Raw genomic sequence first — 25,022 nt, forward strand, 5'->3', positions numbered from 1 at the left:
TAAGACATCCTGCAGAGTGACATGAATACCCACACTATGAACAGACTTGAGGGGCTTCAGGGTTCCTCACCCCCCTACCCCCACCTAACAGTTTTCTAGAAACCCAACCTCCTTGTACCTGGAGGTGACTGTGGCCTAAGGGATGCCAGAAAAGTCTTTGCCAGGTGTGGCCAGAATGGACAACACCATGTGAACCCAGGGACTGTACCTACAGGCTAGAACCAGGGCTTCCACAAAAATCTTCTGCTAGCAGATCTGCTCCAGTGCCTTGCATTTTCAAGTGATGGAGGTTTTGAGGTAGCTAAACTGTTTGGATGGATATTCGAAGAGCCCAGCAAATAATATCCATTGCCTTAAACCTTAATGGGAACTCCTTCAAGGAAAGGAAGCTACTCTTGATTTGTATAAATTTACATACGAAAGACCCATCAAAATACTCATAATTTCCACTTTATTTTCTGTACAGGGTGACATAAAACATACATATTCTTTCTGCTAAGGTAGAGTGATCATCACATGGTTAGTTTTCATAACATAATCCTCCACCCGAGAACACGAGGGAGGAGACCCTGCAGTGCCCAACACAGCACTGCGCAGGCAGGAGCCTGCTCCAGGCCACAGCTCACACTGCAGGCAGGAGGGTCGCAGGTGCCATGCTGTACTGCCGGGTCCCCTGAAGGAAGCCACAGAAGTTGCATTTGGACATTTTAAATGCACAGTATCAGAGAAAACAATAAATGCACACACTTTGGTTACAGGGATGTCATTACACACTGTCACAACTGCAAAAATACTGTTTTCAAATCATTAAATAAAAAAGGAACTCACACAAGCTATAAAAATGTTGCCACAAAAAGCAAAGCTTTCCTGTAAGAAATTTGAACTGACTCTGACTATGAACTAACTCCAGATTTGATAAAATACAAGAACCCAACATAAATGGTCATTATATTTTATTCATAAAGAACATTCTGTAACTCCTGAAAACCTAACTCGGGCCTTGTGGTACTACCCTATGTTGACGGGACATTTCAAAAGTTTGGATAATGTTAATGGACTTTCTTCTCATTCTCTTATTTTCTGGCAGTTCTGTTCTAGCCATTACAAGTATTTTTACTTTTTTCATGTGAAATATTAAAAACAAAAAATTCTTAACCCAGCCACTGATCCCAGTGTTTATTTCAAGACAAACTAGCAACTCTCCAACTAACATAACAAAATGGTGCCAGTACTATTTTTACAAACCATACCTCTTTCTCAGACAGGGGTCTGAGGGGACCATGTTGAAAGCTAAAGGAATCCTAAGAGAAATCATTTGGTTCTTACTTTAAGTGGTCACATCAGAAGGACCTTTTAACAAGTGAAAACAAACCTTGCACACTAGTGATGAAACAAGCATCCTGGCAGGCTAGGATTTAAATGCTCTCCAGATGAGAGAGACTTACAGTCTGAGGACACAGACAAAAAAGCACCCTCCTTCCCATACCTCACTTTTACAAAAGTGCATTTGGCTGGTTGTGGAACAGATGAAGCATAGGAACTCACACTCTGCTCTAATCATTTCTTCATAAGAGATTCTGACAGGAAGTGAAAAAGTACCAAAAGGGCTGCATTCCAAATTGTACTATAAGTGATAGCCAGCTTTCTTCTAAGAATCCCAGACCTTTAAAGGAAGGAACATTCATCAGATCCCAGGTCACAAGGCCAGAGTGTCCACGTCTTCTGGTCCATTTGGCCCACCCTGTGACATCTCTGACCTTCCTCTCCACCAGGCTATGTTGGCACAGGTGACCCCACAACCGCAGCTAGGAAATCCACAGTGACCTGAAGGACAGCCTCTACTACCAGGCGTCAGCTGGCCCTATCAGCTACTTTCTTGCTACTTTCTCCCTCATCTCAGTCCAACATGCTTACCATCCCCTTGCCTTCCTCCATGCTCAGCCCTTTTTGTGGCGTACCCTCTACTTCCGCCCAAAAAAGGCCTACCAATCCCAGTGGAGGGACATCCAAAAATGAAAACACCCTTCAAATGCCAGTTTCCATCTGACCTAACATGGGAAATTTCATTATCGTCTTTAATGGTAGCAGCATAATTTTAGAAAGACCTACAAGCTAGGACTGGCAAAAAAATACACATCAAACTTAAGTCAGTTAAGCATAAAAATACAGAGAAGATTCAGAAAACAAGACCATGTCTAAAGCACAGTATCAGCATGTTAAATTCATAAACCAATAGAGCAAATATTATGTAAACCAAAATGACAACTAAATTCAAACATTCAAGCCAAAATGACTCCATTAGCTGAGAAGAAAATCAATTCTCCTCAGAAGCTCGTTGCCCTTCTTCCCCAACTGGACACATGGCAAACCTCTGTACTGTATTTACACCACCTAACCCATCACGTTTAATTAAAGGGTAAAATTAATGACCTGGTCTCTCTGTGGCCTTGACGCGGATTCACATGGTGGTGGCACACCAGGCATCATCTCAACGTGGACAAGTGTATGAACGTGAAAGTAAACAAAAGGACATGCCTTTCAAATTACTTTTATGTGAATATAAAGGGTTCCACTCCAACTAAAAGTGGGAACTATCTCCAGGAAAAGGAAAAACTGTTGTGTACAGATCTCTAGTGTGTGAAGGAGTATAAATCCATCAGACTCACCCTGACACTGGCCCATACACATCAGCAAGCCCTGCCAGGAAAGTCCCTTTTCTCACAATGTTAAGTAAGTGATGCTGGCAGACCCCGGCTGTTCTGAATTTTCGCATGCATGTTAGCAAACACAACAATATAAAAAGCAAACAAATGATCACTAGCACCATCAAAAGAATCACAAGAACAATAAAAACCATTTTTAGTAAGTGAAGCCATAAAGCTCATTCCTAACAACCATCCTGAACTAAACATGTAAACTTAGAGAATACATCCAGGTGCGAATTTGTGGAAAGTATGCAAAGCATCTATTACAATGATTAGGCTGGGTACTCCAGTCTAAGAAAATGACATAAAAATACACGATAAAGTTAAACACAGGCTCTGCTGATATCAAAACAACAGGAATAAGATTCTGAAGTAGTTCTCAGAAAACTCTGGGTCTCTGACAAACATGAAATAGCCCACTGCACCCACAATATGCACAGGAGCTTCCCAGCCGTCCACTTCATGAAGACACAAACACAGGGAACTTAAACACACAGATGGTTTGGCCCATGGGCAACAGAATTAAGCCATTTAATGGGCATCCCATAAAGATCATGTGGCCCTAACATGAAACTAAAGAGGAGTCAGCTGCATGCCACAAAGACATAAATGTTCACTTTAGGTCCCCGTCTCCTTCTCCATCCCCTTGGATGGACTTTTTGATACGAAGCAACATGGTCGTGAGCCACTGATCCAAGCGAGATATTGAGTCAAATTCCTTCACCTAGTTTAAAAAAAATAAAGGGGAACAGAAATTAGTCTATGGAAATATAACCAAAGCACACACAAAAAATACACCCCAAGCTATTTAAACATTACTAAGTGATAACCCTCCAACTTTCTTCATTTAAATCCTTCATTCTAGTTTATAAATTTTCTTCATGAAAAATGGTTTATATCATTCATTCCAGTTTATAACTCTCTTCACTAAAATGGCTTATGTGTTCTGTGACTATTTTGATGGAGCTAGTGACAAGTTCCTGTGCTTTCTAAACCCCTCTATGTGCTAACATGCTGAGCTCCTAACTGCCTTTGTAACTGGAAGAGCATACTTAATGTGACAAGGGAAATGAAACCTCGTATAAGAATGGAACATGGAAAATGCATGGTGTTCGAATAGTCACTGAACATGAATCAGCGTACTTGCAGAGACAGGAAGGACATGTGGAAGTGGAATCTCTTTAACTCATTTCAGTGCATTACCAGAGAGTGGTATTTCAAATATGATTCAAATGGTTTGGGAGCCAAACTGAAATGAAAAACATTCCTTTCCACTATTATGTCAAAGCCATGAGTAAATTAATGGAGGATACTGAGCAATCTGCTTAATTATAAACATAAGATGGCAAATATGGGAAAACAGAAAACTAATGAGTATATAAAAAAAAAAAAAATCTTCCATTTCTTTTATGCCAAGAATATACCAAATTCTGTTTTTTATATTTCAAGCTGTATTTCATTCAAACAGCGAATTTTAACAGTATGTGATAGTGTATTAAATTTGTCTCCCAGCTAAATTCAACAGGCTAATGGAATTAAGTAATTACAAAGGTTTGTGGGACATATAAAACATAGCCTTTGGGAAATACAACTTAGGTATATCGGAAAAATCTTCAAATAAACGTTCAGCACTCATACAATGAAAAGATGTTTCTAAACTGAGAATGTACTACATTGCAAATGCATAACTTACTGCTTCAGTGTAAGCTTCACTGTTCTGTTCTTCATGAGCTTCTAGAAGTTTCTGGTAGCGTAAGCATGAAAAAATTAGTTTGGTAGGCTAAAATGTTCCACCTATGAATAGATACTTTAAATACAGAAATAGCCTTAGTATCACATTAACTGATGTTGCCAAACACCTTACAGAATAGAGGAAATTCTCAAATATAAGCCACAAGTTACCCCAAGTCAGGAATCTAGTTTTTGTGCTAACATTTCTGAGTTGCTTGGTTTAGAACACAATGCTTATGTCTTTGACTCTGCTGGCATCTGAGACCTATTCTACAAAAGCAGGAGAGTACCAGTGCTCCTCAGAGAATTAGAGTTTCATTTTAGACCTGATCCCACCTGACAGCAAAGGGTGTTTTTCTTCTTCAAAGTTGTGGTGTTACTTACTTTCAATAACTTACATTCCCTTGAATCAGTAAATGCTGGAAACATCTCTTCATATTTCTCAAGAGCAAGCTGAAAGAGAAAAGCCACTCATTAATGCCCCCACTCACTGAATCAGGAAATAAAGCCCTTTCTATCTGAACATCTTACTACTTCAGTTAAGAATTATCTGCAGCCTATTTAAATGTATAAGAAGTATGCTGTTAAACTCAACATCAAAATCAACACAGGAAACCTTGTTCAGTTTGAATTACTAACTTCAGTTAAGAATAAATTTCTAAATCAGTTTTTCTAAATTAGGTTGCTGTAGAGAAAACAACTTGGACCAAATCTAATTTGTAAAAACTCACAAACCAAGTTTCTGTGACCATTCACTACATAAAGAAACCCTTCCTTAACAATGTCCAGATTCCACATAAATACCACTCTGCTTAAGTCTGGAGGGAAGGACACCTTCCCTCTCAGCAGCTTTACTTCTGTCGAGCCCCAGACACAACGACAGTCTAAGTCTCTGCCTCTTGTCTCCCCAGTCCGTGTTCCCACACAATTTTGGAGTTTAAAACAAAGGATGTTATTCCACTTTTATTGTCTCACCACTTTGCCCCCTAATTTCTTTTTCTTTTTTTTAAGATAGATTTATTTGTTTGAGAGAGACACACAGAGAGAGAGAGTGAGAGAGAGCGAGCGCATGAGCAGGAGGGGCAGAGAATCTCCAGTAGACTCCCCACTGAGCAGGAGCCCGACACAGGTCTGGATCCCAGGACCCTGAGTCACAACCTGAGCTGAAACCAAGAGTCTGATGCTTAACCAACTGTGCCACCCAAGTGCCCCAACCCCCTAATTTCTTTAAAGCAAAACTACTGAAAGGAACACAGCTACCACTTCGGCAGCAGTTTCAAGATTACAGCTAGGAAGCACAGCGTAGTATAACTGTTATTATTATTATTAATGCATGCAGCTTGGTTTTGCTATAACCATTATCACCCAACAAAGCATATCATGAATGACAGAAGGCCTGGGGCGAGTTCTCATGGGTAAAGTGCAGTGGAAACTCGCGCTGTGTGACTCCTTACCTTGGCATTCAGCTCATCTACTATGAAGTGACAGAGGGCTGCTTTAAAGAAGTAGTCCTTTGCACTGTACTTCAACAAAGGATTATCCATGGTGTTTGCCCCAACCTAGGCACAGAAAGCAGAATAGATTTCAAAGGTTTGCTTTTTTATAGTAGGCAAACTGATCCTTACCTTCCCTTGAAAAAATATCTATATCTTACATCAGTTTTGCTATGAATATATTTTTTTAACTCAGTATCACACACTAGAAAATTTTACTATATAAGAAACAATATTTGATACATAAAGCACTAACATGTTAAAAATGACTCAGAAGACTTCTACTTCCAGGAAGATGGAAAAGACATTATTTTTCTCTATCCCTCCTACTAAGAGCAACTGAGAGCCCCAGTCACTTTATATAAAATCAACAAAAGGAGACTGAAAAGTAGAGACAAAATAGCAGACCAGCTAGGGTCCTTGAGACACACATAAAATACAGTAGGGAGTTCTCTGGGTTTTTTCTTTCATCTATCCCCAACCTAAAATAGAAAAAGCCAGCAACTCATAAATGCCACACTAGATGCAGGAGGAAAGAAGCAAAGAAAGAAAAAATTCTGAATATTCAGAAATTTGCTTTCTCTAGCTGAAGGACCTGGAAAAGGGCAACCTAAAAAGACAGAAAAGTTTAGGTAATTACTGCTCACTCTAGCCAATGCCATAGAACACCATGGTCCCTAACCCTACTCACTTCAGTAAAGACCCTAGATGGAGCTGAGATGTTAATGCTTTTGAGACTGCAATTGTGGAGGAACCCCAAACCCCTGCCAAAGTGGCTTCTTGAAGGCCCAGAAGGAAGCCATGTCTTCATCCCTGCCAGCTTGTAATGGCCCATCCTCCTTCATGCCTGCTGCAAGGCAATGGAGACTATGTTGGGAGCCTGGGCCTTGCCTCCACCCAGTAGGAATAAGACATCATCTCTAATCTCCCAGGAGTCATGGTTTCAGAAGAGGCCTAGTGTAGGCTTAAGACTTCTATCACCATTTGGCAATAATGAGAACAATCCCAATGTGGTGTTGGTGGAGAGCAAGCAAGGGTGGGAATGGCCACCCCCACCCAGAAGTGAAGCAACACGCCCCTTCTTCTGCCAGAGCAGGGTCACAGAAAACCAGCTGAAGGAGAAGGTTTATTTATTTTAAGGAGAGAGAAAGAAAGCATGAGCAGGAGGGGCAGAAGGAGAGGTAGAGAAACTCTCAAGCAGACACCCACCATGCTGAGCACATGCTGAGCACATGCTGAGGCTAACAACAGGACTTGATCTCATGACCATAAGATCATGACCTGAGTCAAAACCAAGAGTCAGATGCTTAACCAACTGTACCACCTAGGCACCCCGAGAGAAGGTTTAAACATGATCAGGTCCAGCTGTCATAGTAGCTCACAACACTAAGACATGAGATCTTAAGCTAAATGAAAACCAACAGATGAAAGCTCTGAGGTAACAGAAATGTTAAGATTATACAACAAAGATTTTAAAGGAGCCCTCAGAAAAAATGCTTCAATAAGCGATTATAAAAATGCTTAAAACTGGGGCGCCTGGGTGGCTCAGCGGGTTAAAACCTCTGCCTTCGGCTCAGGTCATGATCCCAGGGTCCTGGGATCGAGCCCCACGTCGGGCTCTCTGCTCCGCGGGGAGCCTGCTTCCTCCCCTCTCTCTCTCTGCCTGCCTCTCTGCCTACTTGTGATTTCTCTCTCTCTCTGTCAAATAAATAAAAACTTTAAAAAAAATGCTTAAAACTAAATAAAAAACAGAAAGCATCAATAAAGAAAAAAGAAATTTTCAGCAAAAAAAAAAAATCTCATAAGATATAAAAAAGAAACAAATGGATATTTCAGAACTAAAAAGCACAATAACTTCATAAAAAGTGGATAGGCTCAACATCAGAATAGACAGGAGAGGAAAGAATCGTGAACTAATGACAGAACACTAGAAATTACTCAGTCTGAATAACAGAGAGCAGACAACAGACTGAAAAAAAACAAAAACAAAAACAAATGAACAGAGTATCATCAGAGACCTATATGACTATAAAATAAGGTCTAACATTCAGGTTGTCTAAGTCTTGGGAGGAAAGGACAGAGAGAAGGGAAGAAAGAGTACTTGAAGAAATAATGGCTGAAAACTTCCTAAATTTGGCAAAGAACATAGAACCTACAGATTGAAGTAGTCAATCATCCAAACTGGATGAAAGCAAAGACACCCAAGCCAAGTCACATAAACTTCTCAAAAACAGAAGCTAAGGAAAAAACTTTAAAAGTGGCCAGTAATGGGCACCTGGGTGGCTCAGTCATTAAGTGTCTGCCTTTGGCTCAGATTGTGATCCCAGGGTCCTGGGATTAAGCCCAGCATCAGGCTCCCTGCTTAGCAAGAGGCCTGCTTCTCTCTCTGCCACTCCCCCTGCATGTGTTCCCTCTCTTGCTGTGTCTCTATCAAATAAATAAATAAAATCTTAAAAAAAAATAGAATAAATACAATCAGCATTAAAAAAAAAAAGTGGCTAGAAAAGAAAACAATACCTCACCTACAGGAGAATAATAAGTCTGAATGAAAGCAGACTTCTCATCAGTAACCACAGAGGCCCTAAGTGGCACATTTTTCAAGTGCTAAAAGGAAAGAATTATCAACCCAGAACTATATACCCCAGGAAAACGTGCTTCAGGAATCAAGGGGAAATCAAAACATTCCCAGATGAAGGAACAAGAATTTGCACCAGTAAAACCTGCCCTAAAAGAATTGCAAAGGGATGTTCTCTAAATGCAAAGGAAACAGTGAAAGAAGTAATCCTGTAACATTAGAAGAAAAAGGACACAATAACTAAAATATGGGTAAATACAATAGGCTTTTCTTCTTCTCCTGAGTTTTCTAAATTATGTTAGAAGATTGAAATTAAAAATTACCTCTTGACTGAGGTGGTTTTCAACATATGTAGAGAAAACAGTTAATTTATACTGAATGGGGAGGACAAAGGGACAGAAAGTAAGACTTCTATATTTCACTGGAAATGATAAAATGGTAATATCATCAACTTGTGATAAATCATGTACATATTACACCTACAGCAACTAGTCAAAGACTAGTATTTAGTCAAAGACATTTACTTGAAAACACTACAGATAATCAACCAACGCACTATAATTCAGGAAAAAGAAAACAGAAAAACAATAAAGGGCATAAATAGAAAACAACAAATAAAATGGCTGACTTAAGCCTGAATATATCAATAACTACATTAAATATAAATGGTCTAAATACACCAACTAAAAGAGATTCAGAGATTAGATTAGATTAGATTGGATATTCAGAGAATAGATTAGAAACTAACATAACTATATGCTATCCATAAGAAACTCACTTCCATTACAGTGATAAAGGCAGGTTCAAAGAAAAAGGACAGGAAAAGATAATATAAATATTAATCAGAAGAAAGCAGGAGAGACTATATTAGTATCAGATAAAGTAGACTTCAGAACAAAGAAAACTAGCAGGGACAGCAGGGGACATTATATAATGATAAAAGTGTCAACCCACCAAAAGACATGGCAAACCTAAACATGTATACAGCAAACAACAGAGCTGCAAATACTTGAAGCAAAGACTGATAGTAATGAAAGAAGAGAGACAAATCCACAATCACAGAGACTCCAACACTCCCCTCTCAACAATGTATTGAGATAGAAAATCAACAAATATATGGAACTCAACAGTCCCATCAAACAAGAAGACCTGATCAACACCACAGAACACGTTATGAAGCAACAGCAGACCCACAAACAAATGCCAAGTCAGACCATATTCTGAGTAATAAAACTTTATCAAATTTTTAAGAATTGAAATTATAGTGTATTCTCCAGCTACAACAGAATCAAACCAGAAATCAACAACAGAAAGATAAAGAAGAAAATCTCCAAACACTTGGTAATTAAGCAAAACATGTCTAAACAATCCACAGAAATCAATATATACAATGAAATAAATAAAATAATATAACAGAATTGTTGAGACATAGTGAAAGCAGTGTTTAGAGGGAAACTTATAGCACAAAACATGCATACACAACAAAGAGGAAAACCAATAACCTCAGTTCCTATCTCAACTCCCTAAAAAAAGAATAGTAAAATAAATCTAAAAAAATAAGCATGAATGGTGAGTGCTGTGAAGTGAGTAAACCTGGCAATTCACAGACCTGTACCCCTGGGACTAATAATAAATTATATGTTTATAAAAAAAATTAAAAAATTAAAACAGAAAATGAAAGTATATAATCAATTAAAAAATGGACTAAAGATCTTTAAAGACATCTGACCAAAAAAGATACACAGATGGCAAGTCAACATATGAAAAATTGCTCCGTATCATACGATATCAGGAAAATGACATTCAGATAATGATGAGATACCTCCACACACCTATTGGAATGGCCTAAATCCAGAACACTGACGACACCCAATGCTGACGAGGATGTGGAGCAACAGGCACTTTATTCATTGGTGGTGGAAATGCAAAATGGTACAGCCCTACTGGAAGACAGTTTTGGCAGTATGCTACAAAACTAAGCATATTCTTACCGTGAGATCCACCAATTGTGCTCCTTGATATTTACCCAAAGAAGTGGAAAAAAACGTCCATGCAAAAATCTGCTTGGGGATGTTTATAGTAGCTTTACTCTCAATTCCAAAATTTGGAAGGAATGAAGATGTCTTTCAGTAGGTGAATGGATAAATAAGCTGGGGTACATTCACATAATGGGAAATAATTCAGCCCTAAAAAGGAATGAGCTCTCAAGACATCAGAGAACATGGAGGAATTTTAAATGCAGATTACTAAAATGAAAGAAGCCAATGGGCAAGTCCATATACTGTGTGATCCTAACCATTTGACATGATGAAAAGGCAAAACTATAAAAAATTCCGTGGTTGCCAGGGGTGTGAGGTACCGAGAGAGGAATGAGTGGCCAGAGTACAGAAGATTTATAAAGGAGTGAAAACATTTAAATTAAAAAAAAAAAAAGCATGAAATAATAACATTAGAAATCAATGAAACTTAAAAACAGAAGTACAGAAAAAAATCATTGAATTTTACCAAATGTTTAAAGAACAAACACCAATCGTTCACAAATTCTTCCGAAGAGAAGGGAATACTTTCCAACTCATTCCATAAGGCCAGTATTACCTTGCTACCAAAACCAAAGCTTTCATAAGAAAATTTAAGATCAATATTCTCATGAATGTACATTGAAAATCCTCCAAATAGACTAGCAAACTAACTGAGACAACTTATAAAAAGGATTACACATTATACAGTACAGGATTAGTTTTCTCCTAAGTGAGGTCTTGCCTTTGTCTGTGGCTCCTGGGGAGTCAACTCTAAGCCCTTGCTTGGAATGCCCACCTGAAAGAGTGTTTTTGCTTACTTGGATGTCTCTGACAATATGGTTCAGCTCAACCTAAGGAGGGACTGGAGAATCTGTGACTGAGCCACAGTAAAAATTCTAGACACCCAATAAGGTGAACTTCCCCTGTTGGCAATACTCCATGGATATTTTCATCACACATCATTGTTGGGAGAAGTAAGTACTGTCTGTACAACTCCACTGGGGAAGGACAAAAGGAAGTTCTATACTTGCAACTCTCCTGGACCCTGTCTTAAGCACCTCTTCTTTTTGCTGATTTTAATCTGTATCCTTTGGTATAATAAGCCATAACTGTGGCATAACAACTTAACCACTGAATCCTGTGAGTGCTTCCAGAGAATTATCAAACCCGAAGGTACTCTTGAAGACCCTCAAACTTTCCAATAATCAAGAAGAATTTATCCCAAGAATGTAAGAGGTTGGCTCAAAATATGAAAATCCATTGATGGAATACAGCATATTAATAAAGAACAAAAAACATATGATCATCTCAACAGATGGATAAAAAAGTGCTTGACTAAAGCCAATATACTTTGAGGATAAAAACACTACGAAGGAAGAAAAGGGTACTTCCTCAAACTGATAAAGCATATCCACCAGAGACCTGCAGCTAATATCCTATTGAATGATGAGGACTGAAAGCTTTCTGTCTAAGATGGGAATAAGACAAGGATGTGTGCTCTTGCTACTTCTATTTACCATTGCTCTAGAAGGTCTAGTCAGGGCAAATAACAAGAAAATGACGTAAAAGGCCACCAAACTGGAGAATAAGTAGAGCTACCTGCAGATGGCATGAATACATGATTTTGTACAAATAAAATCCCAAGGAATCAAAGATAAACAAAAATCAAACAAACAAAAATACCCCAAACCCATTAGAGCTAATAAACTAATTCATCAATGTTGCAGTATATAAAACTAGCAATTAACAATCTGAAAAGAAAACTGCGAAAACAATTCCATTTACAATAGCATTAAAAAGAATAAAATACTTAGAAGTATATTTAATCAAAGAAGTGCAAAGCTTACACACTAAAAACTTCAAAATATTACTGAACGAAATTAGAGAAGATCTAAACAAAAGCAAACGCACCTTGGGTTCATAGTATGGAAGACTTAAGAATGTTAAGATGTCAATATTTTCCAAATCGGTCTATAGATTCAATGTAATCCTCATCAAATTCCAGCTGGCTAAGAAGTATGAACTGACAAACTGATCTTAAAGTTCATATGGACATGACAGGGTCCCAGAATAGGCAAATAATCTTGGGTTGAAAAAAAAAAAAAAGATCAAAGTTGAAGGACTTACAGTTCCTAATTTTAAAACAAAGCCATAAAATCAAGACAATGTGATACTGGCATACAGACAGACATATAAGACTAATGGGACAGAATAGTCAAACAGAGTATCACTCAAATAATTTCCTATGAGGGGGCTGAGACCATTTAATGGCAAAAAAGTGTATTCAACAAAAAGTGCTCAGAAAACTGCATATCCACAAGCAAAAGAGTGAAGTTGGGTCCTCACCTAACATTATATACAAAAATTAACTCAAAATGAATCAAAGACCTAAACCTAAGGGCTCTAACTATAAATCTCTTAGGACTTCATCCAAGTTAAAAACTACATGTCAGGGGCACCTGGGTGGCTCAGTGGGTTAAAGCCTCTGCCTCTGGCTCAGGTCATGATCCCAGGGTCCTAGGATCGAGCCCCACATCGGGCTCTCTGCTCAGCAGGGAGCCTGCTTCCTCCTCTCTCTCTGCTTGCCTCTCTGCCTACTTGTGATCTCTGTCTGTCAAATAAATAAATAAAATCTTTAAAAAAAAAACAAAAACAAAACTACATGTCAAAGGACATCAACAACAGAGTAAAAAGCAACCCAAAGAATAGGAGAAAATATGTGTAAATCATATATCTGATAAGGAATTAATATCTAAAATACGAATTAAAATATAAATAAAATATAAATATCTAAAACAAGAATTTCTAACTTCTTAGAAATAAGAATTCCTAAAATGCAATACTAAAAAACAAACACCCCACTTCAAAAATAGGCAAAGAAATCGAATAAACATTTCTCCAATGAAGATATAAAATGGCTAACAAGCACATGAAAAGGGTCAACATCACCAACCATGAAGGTAAGAAGTAATGGAAATCAAAACCACAATGAATTACTTCATACTCACTAAGATAACTATTACCAAAAAGACAGTACTGCTAAGGATGAGGAGCAACTGGAATCCTGGCACATTGCTGGTGGGAATGTAAAATGGGGCAGGCGCTGTGGATGAGTCTGATGGTTCCTCAAAGAATTAAAAACAGACCTGCCACATAAACCAGCAATCCCAATCCCAGGCATATAACCAAGACAATGGCAAGCCTCCCTTCTCAAAAACATGAACACAAATGTTCAGAGCAGCATTATTCGTAAATAGTTCAAAAATGAAGAAAACTCAAATGGTAAACATTTCCTGATAAACAGGTAAACAGACGGCAGAATATTAGTCAGCTATGAAAAGAAAGGAAGTATCATTACATGCTAAAAAAAAGATGAACCTTGAAAAAAAACTGCTATGTGAAAGAAGTGAGTCCCAAAAGGACACCTATCCTAGAAGGCCTAGAATGAACAAATCCATTGAGACAGAAACTATATACTGGTTTCCAGAGACTGGGAGGAGGGAAGAATGGAGTCCTCCCCACTAGTGGATAACAAAAATACTTGGAATTCCAAGCATTAGGTGCTGGTGATGGTTACACAATTGTGACTATACTAAAGCCCACTGACTTGTATTCTTTACCAGAGTGAACTATATGATGTGTGAATTATATCTTGATAAAAAGTAAAATTAAATAAAATGTATAATTAAGAAAGAACAAGATTCAGTGACTTCTACCAGAAACTGTTGAGACCACAGCAGCCTCACCTGCTCGTAGATCTCGATGGCTTTCTGGTACTGCTCCAGCTGGGCAGCATACGCTGCCACTTTCAGCAGACACTTGTTAGCTGAACTGAAATCAAGAACCAGAGCAGAGCAAATTAACAAAATTTAACAGAAAAATTAAAAGGTATCCCAGTACAACACCTTTATTTGGTACAGCCTGATATGCTCACAGAGTATAGTAAAGGTTTGTCTTTTATCGCACGTAACAAAACCAATTTTAATTATATTAAGAAAAACAGCACTTGCCTGTTGGATTCTTCCCCTTTGTAATAATCAGCTGATTGTTCATAATGTGCAATAGCCTGAAAAACACACATGCATTTTATTCAAACTACTCAGAAGAGCTACAATTACACATTAATTTGCAGTGGTATTATTCCTATAGATAATAAACCTATTTCAACAGCACACCTTTCACAGCTGGCCTCCTTTATTTGGGGAAGACAAGAGAGCATGCACATCCAGAAGCCTAGTGACAGAATACTTACCATCCATCAAAATCTCTTCCTCCTTTCCCCCAAAGCAAACGCCCAGCTACATCATTTCCCCAGCCCCCAATGCAATTCCAGGTCATTGTGACCTGTTGTTTCCAACAGAATGTAAAGAGGCATGCTGTGAGCCTCTTCCAGGCTTGGTCTGTCAATCTAACTAACTGTGCACCCTTCTCCAGGTCTCTTCCGCTCCCAAGACCTAGAATGCCAATGAACAAGTCTGGAGTGATAGTGGAAGCCAAAAACTGAAGACAGCAGAACTGCTGTCCACCTGATTCCTAAATTACTACAAAGGGAAGAATATACTTCAACCACCATGTACCCACTGCTGCCAAACCCAGGACAGCTATATTAGAGACATATGAAGAGATCTACAGCTTACTACAGCAGCACAGAATTTCCTCCTTAATACCTTAAGTGTCATCTAGAATAAGGATGTTGCCTTCAATCTAAAATATGTGGTGCTAAATTAACAGTCAAGTGGAGAGGAAACAAATTGCAGGCTGGAAAGTTAGGAACCCTGTGGCATAACATAGAGTGAAATCAAGCATATGACAACTCAGAAGGCAGAACACAAACACAGCCCTACTGGAGCCAGAAACTCCAAGGGAAGAAGCTCTATGGCAGCAAAGTTTTGTGAGAGAGAACTCGGGAAAGAATTAGCTTGTTTGTAGGCAATTATAAAAGAATAGGCAAAGTCCAGTGATAGGGCCTCATAAGACTGGAAAGGCCAATGACCTCTATATCCCAAACAGCAAAACGTAAGCTTGAACAACATTTTAAACTAGGTGTCTGACAAACTTTTCTGTAATTGCCCAAATTATAAATATTTTAGATTTTGTGAGCCATACGGTCTGTTGCAACAACTTAGCTCTCCTGCAATGCCACAAAAGCAACGTGTCTATGTTCCAAAAACTTTATCTGTAGACAATGAAATTTCGACTTCACATGATTTTTATGTGTCACGAACTGCTTTTTTTCCCAACAGTGATTAAAAAATGCAAAACCTGTTCTTTTTTTTTTTTTTTTAAGATTTTATTTATTCATTTGACAGAAAGAGAGATCACAAGTAGGCAGAGAGGCAGGCAAAGAGAGGCGGGGGGAAGCGGGCTCCCCACTGCGGGACTTGTTCCCAAGACCCTGAGATCACGACCTGAGCCGAAGGCAGAGGCTTAGCCCACTGAGCCACCCAGGTGCCCCGTAAAACCTATTCTTTGTCAGAGAGAGAGCGAACACAGGCAGGCAGAGTAGCAGGCAGAGGCAGAGGGAGAAGTCATCTCCCTGCCAAGGAAAGAGCCTGATGTGGGACTCAATCCCAGGTTACTGGGATCATGACCCGGGCAGAAGGCAGCTGCTTAACTGACTGAGCCACTCAGGTGTCCCTGTAAAACCAATCTTAACTTGTGGGTGTACAGAAACAGGTGGTGGGTCTATAGAGCTATGCCTTAAATTTCAAGGTTTTCCCAGTAAGTCCTAAAGAGGAAGCTGGCATTATGCAAACAACAGTCTAGAGGTGTTCCCTTCCCACTAAGCCCATAGCTTCAAGGAAGTACCAAGTAATGACTTAAGAGGGAGGCACAAAGACAAACAACAAACCAAACAGGCTTAGGGAACCATGTTAAAGCTTTGGGTATGGCTCCTCAGAGCTGACTGGAGACAGACTTGGCCATAATGCCTCAGCCCCCACTTTCTGCAGGTACTAGTACAATGACCAAGACCAAAAATGACTTGGTTTATAGAATTTGTTTACTCTGAGGCCTCGGGCTAAAGGGGTCACAGTCAATATTAGCCAAGTCTGGACTACAAAGCACATTGACAGTGTGTGAAAAACTGACATTTCCGGGATTTTTTTTTTTTTAAGATTTTGTTTATTTATTTGATAGAGAGAGCACAAGTAAGCAGAGCAGCAGACAGAGGGGCAGGCAGAAGGAGAGAAGCAGGTTTCCTGCTGAGCAGAGAGCCTGGTGCAGGGCTTGATCCCAGGACCCTGGGTTCATGACCCAAGCTGAAGCCTAACCGACTGAGCCACCCAGGCACCCTGACATTTCTAGGTTTAAACAATTATGGTTTGGGTCTTTTTGGTCAGCCTACCCTAACTAATATGCTCCCCCAATAAATTTTCTGAGTATTATTTATAACAGAGGCAAAATTAGAAACAAGGCATATAATAGACTACTACCCTAAGATTAAGAATAATGATGGGGGGACGCCTGGGTGGCTCAGTTGGTTAAGCAGCTGCCTTCGGCTCAGGTCATGATCCCAGCATCCTGGGATCGAGTCCCACATCGGGCTCCTTGCTCAGCAGGGAGTCTGCTTCTCCCTCTGCCTCTGTCTGCCATTCTGTCTGTCTGTGCTCACTCTCTCCCCCTCTCTCTCTCTGATAAATAAATAAAAAAAATCTTTAAAAAAAAAAAAAAAGGAATAATGATGGGGTGCTTGGGTGGTTCAGTTGATTAAGGGTCCAACTCCTGATAACAGCTCAGGCCTTATCTCAGGGTTGTGAGTTTAAGCCCTGTGTTGGGCTCCACATTGGGTGGGTGGAGCCTCCTGAAAAAAAAAAAAAAAAGATAATGACAGTATCAATATGGAAATTTCTTCATGAAATATTAAATTAACAAAAATACATGAAAGACACACTGTGGCCCTCTTTTTACAAATACATAAACACATATAGAAAACATCTGGGACAGATTCCTTTGGAGCATTTGTCAGAGCTGTCACATACACATGCCTGTGGGATGATCTGATCAATGCATTTATTCTCCCACTAAAACGTAAGCTCTGCGAGGGCAGGTTGTATGAGAGTTTCACTCACCATTATGTCCCTGAGCCTAGCATGTCTATCATACAGTAGTGCTCAATAAATAGATGCTAAGTGAATGAAGGCAAGCTGCATTTCAAATGATGGCCCCTAGACCTCCTGGAGGGTGGTGGGGAGTGTCACTACTTATTTCTACAGTTCTTACAACACCAGAACTCAATGAACAGTGTTGGATTGAACTGTCTGTAACTGCTGTTCTGGGGGTAAAAATAAATGGCCAAATGTGGAGAATATGGTTTAACCTAATAGTTCTTCAATAATGATAGTGGTTCATCGAAATGTTATAACTGTAAACTACAGCTAGATTTATCATAGTAAAAAGGAAAACCAAAGCTTAGTTTTTAATAATACTAATTAAAACAATAATCAAACTTTATGATATTCCCAAGTTTTGACAGAAGCTGTAGTTGAAAGGAAAGCCTAATCTAGTGGCTTAACAGGGAAGTTTCAGAGAAAAGAAGTTGTCACAGCTCATTTTTGGGGGGGGGAAGCTTTAAAACAATTTCAGAGGCTGAAATTCAATTTATTCATTCATTCAACAAGTATTTATTCACTCAGTGTTTCCCTTTACTATGTAAGCAAAAACGTGGTTAAGACAGGTCTCCTGGCTTTACAAAGCATGCAGTCAAGTGGAACTAACATTATAAAGTAACACAGAAGGTTCAAAGTGCTGGAGATCATGATGGAGGTATTTATGGAAGTCCAAAGGAAATTCATGGTGGGGGGTGATAATTAAGAGGTTCCTGAGGTTTAAGAGTCAGTAACCTATAGCTCATTAAGCCATGGGCCCACATGGCTCTAGCAGTCTAACGTCCAGGCAAGTTTAGTCAATGGTGACAAGAAAAAAACAGGCTAATCAGAAGAGCTACTGTGCCACTGCATGGCAGTCAGCTAAAGCTTTGGCTGGCCAGGGGGTGTCACTGGTTGTCATTAAGTGATTTGGTACTAGAAGTACCACCCTATATCCACTGGGTGCTGCCAGAGTTGGACAGTAAGTACTTGAGGGCATGTGGAACACTCTGCTACATGAATAGCTTCAAGGCTGCTGACCCACTCTGGATAGCAAAGATAGCAGAAAGGCCTGATAGTGAAAAAAAATGAACAAGAAACCAAAGAACACACTTACAAAGACAGTCAGTACTCACTGACTCCAAAACAAATGATGATGACGCTGCTATATAGGAGCTAAAACTCTGACATATGCTATCTTCCTTTTAGAATGAACAGAAATGCCAATGGTCTGCTGTCCCAGAGAAAGGCATGTAAATGTCCCTGAAAACATCTTAAGATGAACACATGTCCACTGTGGTTCCTATATATACAATTCCTCCAAAGACATGAGAATTTGGAAATATCCTCTCAGTAGGAAACCATCACCTCCATGATTTAGCCTCAAAGACCACAATTTTATACATAGAGTAAGCACAGGATACCATTTGATAATGATATAGGAGTGTGTGAAAATAATTATAACAAATACAATGTGGTGACGACCTCCCACTTAGTAACTCCCATGTAGCATGGAAAAATCTCCAAGACATACTGTCAAGTGAAATTAAGTACATATTGATTGCATATTAGTACACAGGATGATATGTATAATCAAATATACACACACAAAATCAATATTACATATTTTCTATAGATAACACAGAAGAAAGATTTTTAAAGATAAACACCAGAGTGGAAACAGTTGATTACCACCTGAAAAGAGGTAACTGACTAGGTTATCGATGAGATTCATGATTAAAGGGATTTTTGTCTTAGTTAAAATGTTTTGAATTTTAAAAACAATCATAAAGTAAAAGCGTATCTCATATAGGGACACCTGGCTGTCTCAGTCATTGGGGCAACTCTTGATCTCAGGGTCTTGAGTTTGAGCCCTAGGTTGGATGTAGAGATTACTTTAAAAAAATCTTAAAAAAAAAAAATTAATATGTATTCAGTTAAAAAGCCAAGATGCAAAACTGTATGGTTAAGCCCATTTGTGTCATGTTAAAGGACACATATTTATAATTTACACTTATATAGGAAACAACTAGAAAGATACACATCAACTCTTAACAATGGTTACTTCTGGGGTGCCTGGGTAGCTCAGTGGGTTAAGCCTCTGTCTTCAGCTCAGGTCATGGTTTTAGGGTCCTGGGATGGAGGCCGCTTTGGGTTCTCTGCTCAGCGGGGAGCCTGCTTCCCCCCCCCTCTCTGCCTGCCTCTCTGCCTACTTGTGATCTTTCTCTCTGTCAAATAAATAAAATCTTAAAAAAAAAATGGTTACTTTTGGGAGGTTGGAATGGGGAAAGAACACTTGTCTTTACATTAAATGCTTTTTATTGTTTGATTATTTAGTCTATGAACATGTATGACTTTTATAATACATATATAAACTCTGTTCATTCCTCACTCTGTAGGGAGAACATCGTAATGGAAAAAAACACATTAACCCATTTTGTGACCCCATCTGATAGTTCTGCTTTAGATGATCCTAAGCCCCATGACTCTGCCACACTGTAACATCGTCCCACATAAAATGAACTATGATCCCACACAAGTATTTCCCACTCTGCCCTTCCTGCTTCATTTGGACTAGACACACCCAGATGTGAAGCAGAGTCATAAGAAACCATGAATTGAATGTATCAGGCATCTGACACCTTAGAAAGAATTCCTCAAAGTCAAAGTCAGTTTTCTCCACACAGCTAGTATACATGCGCAGGGCTACAACCTTAATCTTCCATTTACTGTATTTCAAAGGTCCTGTAAATCCCATGGCTTCTGTTATCTTCATGAAGGCACCAACCTTCTCCTCCACAGGCTGTGGCGAATACTTGGTAGTAGAAAGCTTATTTGTGGTGTGATACTTCCTACTCCACTAAACATCTATCCCAGGAATCAGTTCTGACCCACCACATTCTAGGGACTGGCTCTTCCAAGGACACTGGAAAGTACCAGACAGAGACCTGCCCTACTATCCCTGTGTAGAAGATACAGGTTCCAATCAGCTGCAAACTGCAACCCACTGGGAAATAGTAATCTGGTTCCTAAGGACTCGCACCAGTGATACCATGTTCCTCTACAACTATTTCTGGGTAAGGGGCGGGAAATTCCAGAGTCCCCGTGGCCCCCACCCTTTGCCTATGTTGTCCTTTCACCAGCGGGTGCCTGGCAACAGCCTCACAGGTCATCTTTGGATGTCCACACCTGGTTTAGAATTTTAAAATGTAGTGAAATTTAACAGGCACAAGTAGACCCTTCCCATTAGAAATCTGCTTGCTGTTTCTTACAATTTCAAAGACCATGATAAATATCAAAAGTAGAGCACAGCCACCAATAGCAACACCACACATAACAATAAATACAAAACCAGCTTGTTATCCTGTTATTTAAGTAGCCCACCAAAGGAACTGCAATAATATTCCTTCCTGGGAAATCTGGTAAATGTCACGATGCTGGAAAATACATGAATCCTGAAATGAGAGACAAGACCCTCTAGGACTGTGGTCCTCATCAGTGTCCTAAAGCAAATGCAATTTCTAAGTCACAAGAAGAGTCTACTTTGTAGATAGATTTAAACGGCTTTCAGATGGGATCAATTCTTAGAACATGTACCCCTAGATAGGACCTAACATGAACTTGCCACAGCACACCTACACAGTAACAAACAGTATTAAATCATGTTCTTGAGGGGCTGAAACAGAAATGAATCACAGTTCCTCTGGGTCATTTAAAAGCCCATTTAGGGGCGCCTGGGTAGTTCAGCTGTTTAGGCGTCTGGCTCATGGTTTGGGCTCAGGTCATAATCTCATGGGTCATGGAATAAGATTGAGCCCTGAGTCAGGCTCTGCACTCAGTGCATCTGCTTGAAGATTCTGTCTCTCTCCCTCTCCCTTTGCCCCTCCCCCTGCTCTCTCTCTCTCTCACACATACACACACATGCATGTGCACACTCTCTCCTTAAAAGAAATGACTAAATCTTAAGAAAATTTTTCTAAAAAGCCCATTTAAAGAGGACCCATTTATTATTGTTTAATTCATAAAATCAAAAAACTAATGTGAGTCTTTGAAACTCCATACTTTGTTGTTCACTAACTAAATCAGAGAACATACAACAGCTTGTATTAACAGGGAAAAAAATTCATTTGTAGTAAATGAAATGTAAGATACCTTACATTATATACATACAACTGATTTTTCAAACAATATATATAACTGATCATTGATTTTTCAAACTTAAACTTCGAGCACCAAGCTAAGGCAATAATGTTTCTAAACTGGTGGCTCAGTCAGTTAAGTGTCTGCCTTGGGTTCAGGTCATGATGGGGGAGGAGTGAGGGAGGGTCTCTGCTATGCAGGGAGCCTACTTCTCTCTCCCTTTGCCAGCTGCTTCCCCTGCTTGTGCTTGCTCTCTCTCAATATCTGTCAAATAAGTAAAATCTTAAATAAATAAATAAACAAACAAACAAACAAACAAACACAGGAGCCCAAATATCAGGAAACACCACAAGGTAACCCTGCATGTGCTGAGTAATACTCTTAAATTGCTTTTAAAAGGGCATACCACATCAGCGAAGGGAGATGCCACCTGCTGGCCAACTCGTAGAATGGCAGGAAAACCATCAGGGCATTAGAAGCTGCCATGACAAATCAAAATCTTTAAAGAAGGAAAACAAGAGTATGCTATAGATCATTTTATCCACTCTGAATTTTATGGAGACCCATGTATGAAGTGGTTGCCCGAAAATATGCCTGGCAGCAGAGGCAACACAGTGCCGTGGGCTCCTGACTCAGAGTTCCTTCCTGACCATGCTGGGCAAGGAGTCGACAATGCAACCTCTGCTAGAAAGATGCTCTGCATGACTGCTGTCCCCGCGATGATTCAACCTCAATAAAGATATTGAGCCCTTCAAGACACCTTGACCAAAAAAATATCCCAGCCACACCAGACCCATCTCCTTTCTGTTCATTATCAATTCTGCACCAGGGAGCAAAGAAGGGTTCAGGTTTGGGTCTCCTCACCCTCTCCAGAGTCTACAGATAGCTTCCCCAATAAAAAGGGGCACAAGCAACACACTCAGTGGCCCAGATTTAGTCACAAGCAAAGTATTCTTAGAAAACCATGGCATGTTATGACAAAAAATGGCCAAATCACAAATTCTGTGTAAAAGCCATTGAATTTTGTGCTGCACAGCTACAAGGTAGAGCTTAGCATGAAGTGAGAGGGCAAAGGTTAACAATGCCAATCCAACTTTAGCAGTAAGAGACAACTCCCCACACCAAGATTCTATGTGCTTTGGTAAGTATGCTGCTATGGCAGAGATGGGTGCATTATCTGCTTATTCATCAGAGTTCTGGGCTCTTGGGATACATCAGTAAACAAGAGGCAAAGCTCTGTGCAGATATAGGCACCCACTCTAGTGTAGGGAAAGATGATGAATAACAGGAATGATGAGCAAGCATTTGTAGCATATGATGTAAGGCAATAAGTGTGCTGCAAAAAAAAGAAAAAGCTAAGGTAGGGGAGGTGTCTGGGTATGTATTCGTGACAGGCCAGGGTTCCAATTTAACTAGGTGGTTATGATAAGTCTCATGGAAAAGGTAACAAATGAGCAAAAATTTGAAGGACAAGTGGGAGTTAGCCATGTAGGCATCTGTGGAAAAGCCCCACAGAGGAAACAGCAGTACAAAGGTGTGGAGAGCCATCCAGCAGATGCAAGGAGTCATGTAGACGAAAATGCCTGAAGATTGAGGAAATGAGAATGATTGGCTAGGTAGGGTATGGGTGCGCTCGTGGCTAACACATGAACAGCACCAGGAGCCAAGAGAGAAATGCATGATTACTGCTTGAGAACAATAGAGCCCTCTGTGGTTACATAAGGGTTCACGAGGAGACTGAGTGCACAGGGCAGTGACTAGATAACTGGGCTGGACCGCCTACATGTATATATTGCCAGAATTTGCTTGAGACGTCAGACGCTAATAGAAACCCTAATAAAGAAGTTTGCTCCTCATCACGTTTGCGGGTCGTTCTTGCTGGCGAGAGCGACAACTGGTGCCGACAACCCGGGAAACTGTCCGCATCGCAAAACGGAGATTGGGATAGAGCAACGATAAGGTAAGGAGTGCACCTATTTCTGTCTAGTGAGTGACAGGGAAAGTTCCTAGGATTAGGACAATACAAGTGAAAGTTTCCTCAGGATGGGGAACGAGTTTAGTAGACGTAGAATGGAAGATCCCCTAAAAGACGTTCTCAAGATGAACGGTACCCCCTTAAAGGCAAAAACAGCCAGGGCCTTTTTAAAAGAAGTAGCAGAGATTGCCCCCTGGTTTATAGAAGAAGGGCTCCTAAATGTGCCACAATGGGAACACCTGGGCGAGGACTTAAAACTCTGTCCCTCTACATCCCCGGGGACTCTCGCCGTGTGGTCCCTGGTGAAAGTATGTTTGCAATCCCCCCGAGAGCCCCTGCAGCGAGCAGTACTACAGGGAGGGGAAGTTTTTGAGCAAGTGAAAGAAGAATCCCGTAAGGGCTCCTCCCGAGACTCGGGCTCCTCCCGAGACTCTGACCTTGAAAGCGAAAGCTCAGAAGGGATGTCAGAAAGCGAGTTGCAGGAGCTAGGAAAGATAGAGGCAAACAACAAGAAGGAGGAATCTCCCGGTCTCCAGACAGATTTGGAAGCCATGAGGCAACGACTTGAGGATAAAGAGGCGGAATTGCAAAAGGTATTAGGAGAGTTAAGGGTGCAGGGAGAAGTAATGGCGCAGCTGAGAGCAGGGGCGGAAGCCGCAGTTGTGGCACAATCGAAATTAAAAACGAAAGTTACGCCGCTTCCGCATTCTAGCCCCACAGCGCCGCCCCACGAGTGGCCCCCACCTTATAAGCCCAGCTGCACCAAGACGTGCTATTGTTCGGGCTGCGCCGCGGAGAATTGGAGAGAGGTCCTTGGCCCGGGGAAAGGTTTTTTTCCAGTGTTAGAAGATCAGAATCATCAGAGGTACCACCAGCCACTAGATTTTAAGTTGGTGAAGCAACTGAAGGAGGCAGTTAGCAGCTATGGGCCCCAAGCAGCCTTTACGGTCTCCCTTGTGGAGTCGCTGGGAGCACTCTACCTCGCTCCCGAGGATTGGGCCAACCTGACCAGGGCGGTATTAAGTGGAGGACAATATCTAGAATGGAAAATCCAAAATCAGGACAATTGTCTGGACACGGCACGGAGAAATGCAGCCGCAGGTAACCCGCAATGGAATTTGGAAATGCTGACGGGCACAGGGCCATATCTCGGGGCCCAAGTGCAGAGTACATACCCCCCTGCGGTGTATCAACAGATAGCCACGGCGACCCTCAGGGCTTGGAAGACTCTGAGAGGGGCAGGAGACTTGCAAGGCCAATTATCCAAACCCGACCCGGTGCTTAGATGGCACCGAGGTTC

At 40.4% G+C, this 25,022-nt stretch overlaps 1 protein-coding gene and 1 pseudogene across 2 annotated transcripts in view; both read right to left on the reverse strand.

Moving 5' to 3' along the window:
• Positions 1-434: 434 nt before the first annotated feature.
• Positions 435-25,022, reverse strand: part of NAPB (NSF attachment protein beta) — a 49,919-nt gene continuing 25,331 nt past the window's right edge. For both annotated transcript variants that reach the window (XM_032351576.1, XM_032351577.1), the window contains 6 exons: positions 14,533-14,588; positions 14,269-14,353; positions 5,891-5,995; positions 4,821-4,889; positions 4,399-4,449; positions 435-3,429 (listed from right to left, as the gene is read on the reverse strand). In XM_032351576.1, the coding sequence (XP_032207467.1) occupies positions 3,319-3,429; positions 4,399-4,449; positions 4,821-4,889; positions 5,891-5,995; positions 14,269-14,353; positions 14,533-14,588 (477 nt within the window). In that variant the 3' untranslated portion in view covers positions 435-3,318. The remainder of the gene's footprint in view (positions 3,430-4,398; positions 4,450-4,820; positions 4,890-5,890; positions 5,996-14,268; positions 14,354-14,532; positions 14,589-25,022) is intronic.
• On the reverse strand, positions 19,810-21,396 carry LOC116595345 (annotated as a pseudogene).

Source organism: Mustela erminea, chromosome 7, assembly GCF_009829155.1.
Source record: "Mustela erminea isolate mMusErm1 chromosome 7, mMusErm1.Pri, whole genome shotgun sequence".
Classification (NCBI taxonomy): Eukaryota; Metazoa; Chordata; class Mammalia; order Carnivora; family Mustelidae; genus Mustela; species Mustela erminea.